Genomic DNA, 12620 nt, shown 5'->3' on the forward strand with positions numbered 1-12620 from the left:
GATGCCGCTCAGTGCCGTCGCGGGGGGGGGGCCTTGCCGATCTTGTTGCCAAAATCAGAAAGGTGAGGGAGAAAGATGGGCTTTTGGTGGATGGAGAGATTGAGAGAAGGGGACAGATGATGGAAGTGGGGGAAAGAGAGAGAAGGAGCAGATGATGGAAGTGGAGAGAAGGGGGAGAGAGAAGAGGGCAGATGATGGAAGTGGGGGAAAGAGAGAGAAGGGGCAGATGATGGAAGTGGGGAGAGAGAAGAAGCAGATGATGGAAGTGGAGAGAAGGGGGAGAGAGAAGAGGGCAGATGATGGAAGTGGGGGAAAGAGAGAGAAGGGGCAGATGATGGAAGTGGGGAGAAGGGGCAGATGATGGAAGTGGGGGGAGAGAAGAGGGCAGATGATGGAAGTGGGGGGAGAGAAGAGGGCAGATGATGAAAGGAGGGGGAAAGAGAGAGAAGGGGCAGATGATGGAAGTGTGGAGAGAGAAGAGGGCAGATGATGAAAGGAGGAGGAAAGAGAGAGAAGGGGCAGATGATGAAAGGAGGAGGAAAGAGAGAGAAGGGGCAGATGATGAAAGGAGGAGGAAAGAGAGAGAAGGGGCAGATGATGAAAGGAGGAGGAAAGAGAGAGAAGGGGCAGATGATGAAAGGAGGAGGAAAGAGAGAGAAGGGGCAGATGATGGAAGTGGGGAGAGAGAAGAGGGCAGATGATGGAAGTGGGGGAAAGAGAGAAGGGACAGATTATCATCAGTGTTATCATCAGTGCAGACATGAAGGCTGCCAAACAAGTAGAGAAGGCCTCATCCAAGGCAAGGCAAATGATGGGATGTATCAAGAGAAGCTTCGTCAGCCGCAAAACTGAAGTCATAATGCCACTTTACAGATCCATAGTGAGACCTCATCTGGAATACTGTGTGCAATTCTGGAGGCCGCATTACCGTAAAGATGTGCTTCGAGCCGAGTCGGTCCAGCGGATGGCCACTAGAATGGTCTCCGGACTCAAGAGTCTCTCATACGAAGAAAGACTGGGCAAATTGCAGCTCTATACTCTAGAGGAGCGCAGGGAAAGGGGTGACATGATTGAGACATTTAAATATGTCACAGGTCGAGTTGAGGTGGAAAACGACATATTCGTTCCCAAGGGACCCTCGGTCACAAGGGGGCACCCGCTTAAACTCAGAGGAGGGAAATTTAGTGGTGACACCAGGAAGTACTTCTTCATGGAAAGGGTGGTGGATCATTGGAACAAACTTCCGAGGCAGGTGATCAAGGCCACCAGCGTGCTCGACTTTAAGAATAGATGGAACATCCACGTGGGATCCCTACGAGGGTCGAGCAAAGGAACTAAGTCATCAGCACTCAGACTTAATGGGGTGGGTCAGTAGAGTGGGCAGACTTGATGGGCTGTAGCCCTTTTCTGCCGTCATCTTTCTATGTTTCTATGATGGAAATGGAAGAAGGGAGAGAGAGAAGAGGGCAGAGGATGGAAGGAGGGGATAAATAAAAGGAGGGCACATGATAGGGGAAAAGGATTGAGTTAGGGAAATACTGAAGGGGGGGAGGGAAAGAGGTGGCGAGCTGTAGGTAGACAGTAAAAAAGGAAATTGATGAGAGGGTAGTAAGAACGTAATCTAGATGGATGCAGAAAATAAATCGAAAAGGAAAATGAGGGAAGAAAGGGATTGCAGAAGAGAGGTGTGGGAGAGGGAAGGAGAAGAGAGAGATGCCAGACCAATGAGGGTGAAAGGAGAGATGGAAGGGGGAGGCATTCAGTTTCTGGAAGGGGCATGGAAGGAGAGAAGATGCCATATAGGGGCAGAGAGATGGCAGACAGTGGATGGAAGGAAGAGAGTACCAAGAAGATGAGGAAAGCAGAAACCAGAGAAGACAAAGGTAGAACAAAAATTTTCTATTTATTTGTTGCTTTAGGAGACATGTGTCACTGTTTCTGTGGTGTTGCATTGTATGCAGAGTCCAGCTTCTTGCTGGTTCAATTTAACCTTTGTCTATGTATTTCTATTTTATCCCCACTTTTACAAAACTGTGGAGCGTTTTTTAGCACCAGCCGTGGTGGTAGCAGCTCTGATGCTCAGAATTCTATGAGCGTCAGAGCTGTTACCACCGTGGCTAAAATCCACACTACAGTTTTGTAAAAGAGGGAGGGGTTAGTTTGTGATGACATATTCCATACTAGACAAAGGTATTTTCTGTGTTCTGTGTGTTCGAAAGATATGGTTTTCTGTTAGGATTGACGGTGTAGGATTGATCTGTACTAGTCTGGCTTGTTTAGTTTTACAATGGGTGAATTGATGTTGTACTGCTCACTGCATATGTAAGATGCTGCCTTTTCCTAGGTACTCATGTGTGACGTGTGGCTTGTTACTAAAAATCATGTTTTTCGTACAGATGGGGGGGAGGGGGTGCCAAAAAATGATGGACCCCGGGTGTCACATATGCTAGGTATGCCACTGCTCCTTTATCAAGCATCTGTAGAGCGTTTTACTGCAGGCCGGCAAGGTAAATGCTCTGACACTCATTGAATTCCTATGAGCCCACAGTAAAATGCTCTACCGCTGCTTGATAAAAGGAACCCTTAAGCAATTATGGCCCTCTTTTATTAAAGTACAATTTTATAAGGCAGTAAATGTCTATTATACTAAGGTTAATAATATAGATCAAAAATAACAAAAGACCTTAGATATACATATACTTTGTCCCGTTTAAGACCTCAGCAGTGCTAACTGTGAGAAGTTTTCATTCACAGATTACAAGCACAAAAATCTTCATCGGTCATAGTTTTCCATAGTTTTTTCTATATAAATATATTTTTTTTGAAAAAATACTCATCTCTTTATCTCTTTGTTAGAGAAGCATAGCAGGGGTTCTTCACCAACATAGGCTATGTTTCGCCCAGGGGGCTTTATCAAGGTATTTCCCCTTTAGTATGCCTGTTCCATGAGTGCTGCCGAAAAAGTTTTTTCGGCAGCACTCATGGAACAGGCATACTAAAGGGGAAATACCTTGATAAAGCCCCCTGGGCGAAACATAGCCTATGTTGGTGAAGAACCCCTGCTATGCTTCTCTAACAAAGAGATAAAGAGATGAGTATTTTTTCAAAAAAAATATATTTATATAGAAAAAACTATGGAAAACTATGACCGATGAAGATTTTTGTTTCCTCTTTTATTAAGCCACAATAGAGGTTTCTACCACAGTTTGGAGTGCTAAATGCTCCAACGCTGCTATGACGCTCATAGGAATTCTATAAGCGTCAGAGCAGTGTCGAAGCATTTAGTGTTCTGGGCTGCAATAGAAACCTCTACTGCGGGTTAGTAAAAGGGAGGGGAGATTTTAAATTAGAAGCCTACATTGGCTAGGTGCACCAATATAGGTGCCTAACTTTAGGCAAACTATATAGCAGGGGTGCCCACACTTTATGGGCTTGCGAGCTACTTTTATAATGACTAAGTCAAAATGATCTACCAACAATAAAATTTAAAAAAAACCACAAAGCACACTGAAAGGCAGAGAAAATGTTAATTATTCATATTCCGGGTTTTTTCAAAGAGGTCACGGCAGATGACTCTATACAATGTCACCTCAGTAACAAAATACAAAAATAGACAAATACACGCTCTCCCTTTTTACTAAACCACAATAGTAGGTTTTAGCACAGGGAGTTACGCTGAATGCCTCGTGCTGCTCTCAATGCTCAAAGGCTCCCTGCGCTAAAAAACGCTATTGCGATTTAGTAAAAGGGAGCCATAGTGCAAAATATAGACAGCAGATATAAATTCTCAAAACCGACACATTTTGATCACTAAATTGAAAATAAAATCATTTTTCCTACCTTTGCTGTTTGGTGATTTCATGAGTCTCTGGTTGCACTTTCTTCTTCTGACTGTGCATCCAATCTTTCTTCCTTTCTTTCAGCCTCCTGTATGTTTCCTCTCCTCCAGACCTCATTCTCTCCCCCAACTTTTTCTTTCTGTCTCCCTGTTCCCCCTTCTTTCTGTCTCCCTGTCTGCCCCCTTTCTTTCTTTCTCCGTGCCCTCCCCCAAGCCACTCGGTTTGCTGCCACTGCCATCGGGGAACAGCCCCCAAGCCAACGCCGTCCCAAGCTTTCCCTGCAGAAGCGTCGCGCTGACCAGCATTCCGCTCCCTGACGTCAATTCTGACGTAGGAGAGGAAGTTCCGGGCCAACAAGGCATTTCTCCTCATTCCATCCAGCCTGAGCCCCATCTCTCCTTGATCCAGCATTTCCCTTCTGTGTCTGTCAGAATTACCATTCCACCTATTTTCCAGCATCACCCTTCTTTGTGTTCATCTCACCTATATCCCTATCTCACCACTTTTTCAGAATCTTCATTTGTCTCTGTCCTTGTCTTTACCCCATGTTCATTATTTGCCCTTTCAATGTCTTTATCTCCCCCCCACACACTTTTTCAGCATTACTTCTATGTCTCTATTTCACCTCCTCTTCATGTCCCCTCTGTATCTCTATCCTTATTCAGTAGGTCCTGCTTACCCTTTCTCTTCTTTGTGTCACTATCTCCATTTTCAGCTTTCCCCCATTTTCCTTTGTTACTGCACCCGGTAGCCAGAATCTTTCCACCCTCCCTCCACTCTGGCCCAGCCCAGTATGAAATATTTCCTTTTGTTTCCCTCCCCTCTCTCTTTCTCTGTCTCTCTTCTCCTCCCTCACCCACGAGTCCTGCATCTGGCCCTCTGCCTTCTACCTGCACCTGGCAACACCCCCCTGCTCTCTTCAGCAACTCGTCAGCAGCGGTGATCAAGACAAGCTGCCGACATCGAGGCCTTCCCTCTACGAGTCCCGCCTTTGTGGAAAAAGGAAGTTGAAACAAGCGGGACTCGCAGAGGGTAGGCCCCGACATCAGAAGCTTGTGTCGATCGCTGCTGCTGAATTGCCGAAGAGAGCCGCGGAGCAGGGGGTGTGGCCGGAAGCAGGTAGAAGGGAGAGGGAGATAGGAAGGCTGTAGAAGCTCCGGAGCATGACACCGACCCCGGCCAGGATGATTTCTTTTTCAGGCTGCTGCCGCTGCCACCCCCCACCCGAAATGACAAAAACAGCCTAATGCCCGCGTCGGCGTCTTTGACGTGTCGGGGAGAGGAAGGCTGATAGGCCCGATAGATCGGGACGGCAACACGAGTCTATCACAGAGCCCAGGATGGGTTCTGCGATCGACTCACGTTGCCTTCCTGAGCTACCGGTCGATCGTGATCGACGCGTTGGGCACCCCTGCTATATAGTGTCTAATTTCTATGGTGCGCAACACCAAGGGCTCCTTTTACTAAGGTGCGCTAATGTTTTTAGCACACGCAGGAAATTACCGTGTGCTACGCTTCTATAACGAACACCAGCTCAATGCTGGCATTAAGGTCTAGCGCATGCGCTATTCCACGCGTTAAATCCCTAGCACACCTTAGTAAAAGGAGCCCCAAGGGGGGCATGGATATAGGACAGACATGGGCGGATCAAGGGAATGCCAAGCAACACTATCAGAAATTAATATTTATCTTTTATAAAGAATTTCTTAAACTTTTTTCTCTAACAAATCTACCGTGGACTTCAATTAAAAATGATTAACCTCAGTTGCGTTTAACATACATTATCAGATTTATGAATGGATGACGCTAATACAGAAAGAGTATAACAATCTGGTGACAAAGCATTATTTAGGAAGCACCTATGAATTACGGAAAATATTCTACCTGAAGGTAAGTACAATGCATTAATCATGATTGAACAACATTTTGACATAAAACCTTTCTAGATCTCTGTGTACTGGTTTATCAACACATCTGTCTTTTCCCCCATGATTTAGGACTTAATTAGATTTGGATGCTGGGACTTTGTCTTGGCTTGCACAAACTAGTATCAGTGATGATAAAGAGGGAAAATCATTCACTCTAGGAAAAGGTTCCTATTTTCAAGATAAAAGTGCACTAATGTTCTTTATTTACCACAGATATAAATTTTAAGTAGTGGGGATCTATTTACTAATAATCCCCCCCCCCCCTTTTTTTTAAACAAAGCATCAGTAGTGGCTGCCACACAGCAAATGCTCCAATGTCCATTAAATCCATTTGGATGTCGGAGTAATTGCCTCAACAGCAGCTGCTACCATGGCTTTGTAAAAGGAGCCTGATGTGTGTTAACAATATTATCACATGCTAATACTTCTAGCCTCTAGAATGATGTAGCTTTTCTGTACATACAAATTATTTTAGGGTTCAAGTTATTTTACCCTATAGTTGATGCTGACAACAAGGAAATATTTAATAAATGGAAGCATTCTCTCGGCTTCTTCCTTTTTTTTTTTTAATTCAATAAATTTTTATTCAGTATTTTAAAAAATACAAGGAGCAATTCAAATACATAAAAGTAGTATAACATTTTGCATTAATATATAGTTATTTATAAAGGCCCATATTATTAAGAAAAGCTCAGAGTATTGGATTTGTTTGTGGTGATGTATGACAATAGAAAGTGAAATAGGACAAAGTAAAAATTGAAAGAGAGAGAAAAAAGAAGAGAAAGAAAAAAAAAAAATAATAAAAAAAAAAATTTAAAGAGAGAAGAAGAGAAGACAGGAGTGTCTACATAGTAGAATGTACATATAAATCTAAAAATGACCAGGGTGATTTTTTGTTTTTCCAATTCATGGATCTCTCGGCTTCTTCCATTCAGCTATTAGTTGTCATTACCTTCAGCATAGGAAACTTCAGTTATATATATTAGTAACTCTGTCATTCCCAGAATATACCATGTTTTACAATTATAACTTTTCAATGTACTACTAGAAGACAAATTTTATAAAGTGCTCAGAAAATGGCTACTTTGTAACACTATTGTGCTTATTTCACATTCAAAGGAAGTAAGACACACGGTATTCCTCAAGGGTCCATTCTCTCACCCCTTTTATTTAATATTTTTCTTGCACCCCTGATGACTCTCTGCCAATCCATTGGCTTTAACGTATTCACTTACACAGATAATATTCAGCTTTTACACCCGTCAGAGACTCCAATAACCCTCTTGAAACAACAGCAATCAATAAGAAACTCGAATAGATTCACCAATGGCTTGACGCTAATAGATTAGCTCTCAATGTTAATAAATCAAATGTTATGCTCTTCCCCTGGAAAGATGGTCCTAAGCTCAAGTTCCCAATTACTATCAAGGGTTCCATCCTGCAGTCGATCAGTAGCACTAAGATCCTAGGGGTTATTTTTGATTACAAACTAACTTATCATGAACTTATTAGTAGTATTGTTAAATCTACCTTCTTTAGACTACATCAAATTCGTTCAGTTTCAAAATTCTTATGCCCTATGTCACTTAACACACTAATTCATTCTCTGGTGATTTCAAAAATCGATTACTGCAATGCTCTATTTAAAGGAATTGCCCAAAAAGAAATCAGACGTTTACAGATCATTCAAAATGCTTCAATTAAACTCATAATGAAAGCTAAGAAATTTGACCATGTGACACCTCTCCTTAAGAAAGCGCATTGGCTCCCAGCTGCTCACCACATAACATATAAATTAAATCTGCTGACTCTCAAATCTCTTCTTTATAAAACTCCTGCCTTCATTCATAGATTATTGATTCCCCATACTTCTACAAGATTACTCAGGTCTAATAACCAACATTTATTAATAGTTCCCTCACTCAAAAACATTAATACATGGAGGCAGTTCATCTTTTCTGTCCCAGCCCCCCAAATATGGAATTCCCTCCCTATTTACGTACGGGAAGAACGCAATTTAGACAAATTCAAGAGCAAGTTAAAATGCTTTCTTTTTAAAGATGCATTTGACAGCTAGAAAGCTAGATTAGGAGCCTCAATTGAATCTTATTTCCTAACTTTTTGAAGCCCACTGCTCTCCCCCTCCTATTGTTTTTTCCCTTACTCGTCTTATTTACTATCAATAACTTGTATTTCTTTCCCCATTTTTTCCTTTTGTATTATATATTCTGTCAGGTTAGTCGTATTTATTTGGCTTGTTTCCCCCAGAAATTTGTAATTTTACTGTTTTGTACATCACTTAGAATTTTGAATAAGTGATTAATCAAATCCATAATAAACTTGAAACTTGAAGACAGCACCACTTTCGATTATTGCTCTATTATCATACTCTACAGAGAGTCAAATGCTAACAAGCTAAAATAAGCACCAAGGAAATATCACATCTATTGGAGAGAAGTGGGACTTTCTAAATCGCAAATTGTGGAGACAAACAGAACTATTCATTAATAAGATAAGCATTCTTGCTTCATCCCTTTTAGTCTTAAGTATTGTCTCTCCATAAAGTAAAATAACAGTGTGATGATTGAAAGAGGGCCTGTCTTACTTCCTACAAAGTAGCCATTTTCTGAAACATAGTATATTCTGGGACTGACAAAGTTTGTATAATTTAACCAAGATTAAAGAATATATTTCTCTATAGTGGATAAAAATATATATTAGTAGACCTGATGGCAGAGATTAGGGATGGAAGACATAAGCAGAGAAATACTACCCTAGAAGAAGCAGGCTAATGCTTATCATATGGTAGCATAAAAGCCATTATTCAAACTCAAATATTTCCTTGTCAGCTGCTGGCAAATGCATAACTGGTTTATATGTAGATTTTGTAAAAAAAAAAAAAAATATATAGACAATATTAAGCCATTTAAATCACTAAAGAGCCAGATACTGTTTGTATAATTATAGCTCAGGATATGAGCAGGGCGAGAGTGTACCCAAAAAATGATCATAGCCATTCTTCAGATAAGTTATCTGCTTAATTTAGGCTTGCCAAATATTCTGTTTGTTTGGAAAGAATAATACAATGAAACCTATTGTGAAAATAAATCAAACCATGATGTCACTCACTATGAATAGATTTCAAAGCCAAAAGTGCCAAAAGTGAAACTTGAATTACCCCAGAGTATTGACTGTAAGTCTATTTTTGTATATGATCTCTGAGGAAACAGTTATATTGCATACAAATGAATATTTTACTCAAGCCTCATTTATTTTCTGATGGTCAGGTGTTAGCATGAACAGTTTGTAAACAGTGAAAGTTTGTTGGTACATGTATTTAATAAAGGCAACAGAGGCATCTATGTGCCTTTTATAAAATAGGTTTCCAGAACCAACCTATTAGTATACAATTCTTGACACACAATATACACCAACTCCAACAAAGGGGTAAGTTTGCACATGCACTTTATGTTCGTATACTGTATTTGATAAAATATGCAAGTACAGTAAAACCTTGGATTGTAAGTAACTTGATTTGCAAGTGTTTTGTAAGACAAGCAAAACATTTTATTAAATTTTAACTTGATATACAAGCAAAGTCTTACAATACAAGTACATACGGTATACACACATCACAACTGAGCTAATGGTTCATCTCTCTCCGACACTGCAGGAGTGTAGTGACTGCTCTAAATGAGCGAGGTCTTGCAATGCAAGTACGTATAGTATTTTGTATTAAAGTTTTTGGGTTGTAGAACGAATTGTCTGAATTTCCATTATTTCCTATGGGGAAATCTGCTTTGATATACGAGTGCTTTGGATTACAAGCACGCTTCTGGAACGAATTATGCTCGCAAACCAAGGTTTGACTGTACTGTATATCACATCTCTATCCCAGTGCTGCTCATACGCCTCTAGGAATGCCTATAAAATAGGTGTTCTCTTTCCTTATCCCCAATATCTATGGACACCATTTTATATCTTAATTCCAGTGCCATTGCTATCGTTCATTGCCCGTTGTACAATCTTATCTATTAAATTCCAAAAGCCTTCGCTAATGGGGGCGTGGCTTGGACACGCATGAAGAAAGTCGTGTAATTGAAGAGCTCCGTTAAAAAGACCTTGAAAGATTAAATAAATTGAATGAAAACGGAAGATATATTAAAATTTCACTGGTCCTATGAATAATAAAGAAGAAAAAAGGATGGCAACTGGTAAACAGAATAAAAACGACTTCGCTGTATCAGGAAGTAGCAAAAGGGCAAAACCGGAGCAGGAGAGCAGTTTAAAACTGACAGACACAGAAGTTATGAAAGAGTTAAAAGAAATTAAAGAAATGCTTTCTATTATTACTAAAAAAGTTACCGATTTAACAGAAGAGGTTTCAAATATAAATAAGAAGATGGATGTGCTTGAATTGAAATCTAACAACTTAGAAGAAAGAATGCTGACAGTTGAAGAGGAAATCTGTTATAGCCAAGCAGACAGGAAAAAAATTGAAATACTTATTAAAGACCTGGAAGATTTTTCGAATCGTGAACGAAGAAGTAACATCCGTCTGATTGGCTTGCCGGAAGGAGCAGAAATAGGAAATCCTGTCACCTTCATTGAAAAATTACTTCCCAAGCTACTTCCTTTGCAAACGAAATTTCCCATAGAAATAGAAAGAGCACATAGAGTGCCGCTAAAAAGAGCAGTAAACCAGCAAGGACCAAGACCTTTTATTTTTAAACTATTGCGACACCAACAGGCCATAGAAATATTACAACTGGCCAAGAAAAATAAAGGTTTGAAGTATCAGGATGCTTTTATACATCTAGTGCCGGATTTCGCAAAAAATACAGCTGTAAAAAGAAAGAAGTTATTGGATTTAAGACCAAAGCTGAGAGAATTAGGAGCGAAGTTTGGATTGGTATACCCTGCTACTATGAAAGTGACAATTGGAAACAAAACTTTATCTTTCAATGATCCAGAGAAATTAGAAAAATTTATTCAAAACCAGGAAGTACCAATGTCTTCTTAAATTGTTTATCATATTTTAGTTCCTATATATAGATAACTGAATATAGTTAAATAACTAATTTGATAAAAAGGTATTATAAATTGATTTGGAAAAACTATATAGAATGTAATATATTCAAATCAATTCAAATATTCTACACTAACGATATTCAAAAATGGAATTCAAATGAAATCAAAATTCCAAAAAAAAAACAAAAAAAAAACAAAACTTCTATTAAGGGAATAAGTGAATGTTTTAAACATGAACTAAGTTTATTAAAGGAAGATATGAATGTATTAAAGGAAAATATAATATAATATTAAAGAATGAATTTATAAGGAAAGATGTTCAGGAACATTCAATATTAATTAATAATTTTCAGATAAATGATTTTCATTTTTAGAAAAATAGAAAATATTTGAAAGACTACTTTATAATTTTAATTAATTTAATACAATATAAAGTAAAGATCTTCCTCCATGGGGGGATGCGCAGTGGGGGTGCATCTCGAACATATATAACACTAGATACAGAGGAGAGAATAAAGACTCAGATTCCCAGATGTCAAAGCGAGGGAACTACATGTGATGGACAGAGCAGACACCGGAACTATAAAGAAAGACTTTTATATAACCATTGAACTTATGGACAGATCTTGTTGTTGCATCGTATTGATCATATAAAGAGAAGAACTACATACATTGGGAAAAGAAGAAAAGAAGAGAAAATGAAAATTCAAAACGGAATAGAAAACTACAATCAAGAATAAAGGTGGACTGAGATATACTTGAAGGAAATGAGTTTGTATTGAAATTATTCTCTCTTCTGGATTCAACTAACATAAAAGTAAAAGAAATATATATGTGAAATCGAGATGTGCTTTTACGGTGGGTTCCTCCATAGGAGGGGGATTTTTTGATCATAAAATACTTAATTATATATCATTGAATTCCCATATTATTTAAAATAAAACAAATAAGGGATTATTTATTGATATATATTTATTACAAAAATAACAATTTATATAAATTAACAATATAATATGCTTTGAATATTATATATATATATATATATATATATGTGTGTAACATGGCTAAATTATATTATATTTCATTTAAATAACAAATGTTTTAATTTATAGAATACAATAAGAACAGGTCTTATGGAGTGCTTTATTATCGACTTAAGATGCGTGCTACCAAGTATACACAATTTTTAATTAAAAGGGAGGGTGGGGTGGGGGATGGGAATAGGAAGAGGGGAAAATTAATAATTAAATCTAGAATAATTAAAGAAAAGTGCAGATATCTGATCAAAATTTTATTATTAAGAAGATATTTAATTTTACTCAAATTATTAAATGACAATTAAAATTTTTTCCATTAACGTCAATGGTCTGAATCACCCAGTAAAAAGAAAAAAAATGTTAGGTTTCCTTCACAAGCAAAATGCCGATATTTATTTCATGCAAGAGACACATCTTACAGGGAATGAATCTAATAAACTAATTGGGGGATGGGTATCTAAATGTTTTTTTGCTCCTGCCTTAGGGAAAAAGGCAGGAGTAGCCATACTTATTAATAAGAAATGTACTGCTGATTTTAAACTTATAAAAATTGATCCATTAGGAAGATGGGTACATATCAAAATGATAATGGGAAATACAACCCTGGACTTATTTAATTTATATGCTCCTAATTCAAATCAAATGGAGTTTTTAAAAAAAATTCAACAGATATTACTACCATTGGCTACTTCAAATTTGATAGTAGCTGGAGATTTCAATGCTGTTATGGATCCTATTTTGGATAAGAAACCTAGTAAAATTATAAAATCATTAGGGCTAGAAAA

The 12620-nt window shown here is 38.5% G+C and overlaps 1 protein-coding gene across 1 annotated transcript in view; it reads left to right on the forward strand.

The window, feature by feature from the left end:
* The window catches only part of CPO (carboxypeptidase O), a 117822-nt gene that overhangs the window by 14810 nt on the left and 90392 nt on the right, over nucleotides 1-12620 (forward strand). Inside the window, exon 5 of the mRNA XM_033944104.1 lies at nucleotides 5628-5729. Coding sequence (XP_033799995.1) covers nucleotides 5628-5729 — 102 coding nt within the window. The remainder of the gene's footprint in view (nucleotides 1-5627; nucleotides 5730-12620) is intronic.

The sequence above is a fragment of the Geotrypetes seraphini genome, chromosome 5, assembly GCF_902459505.1.
Source record: "Geotrypetes seraphini chromosome 5, aGeoSer1.1, whole genome shotgun sequence".
NCBI lineage: Eukaryota > Metazoa > Chordata > Amphibia > Gymnophiona > Dermophiidae > Geotrypetes > Geotrypetes seraphini.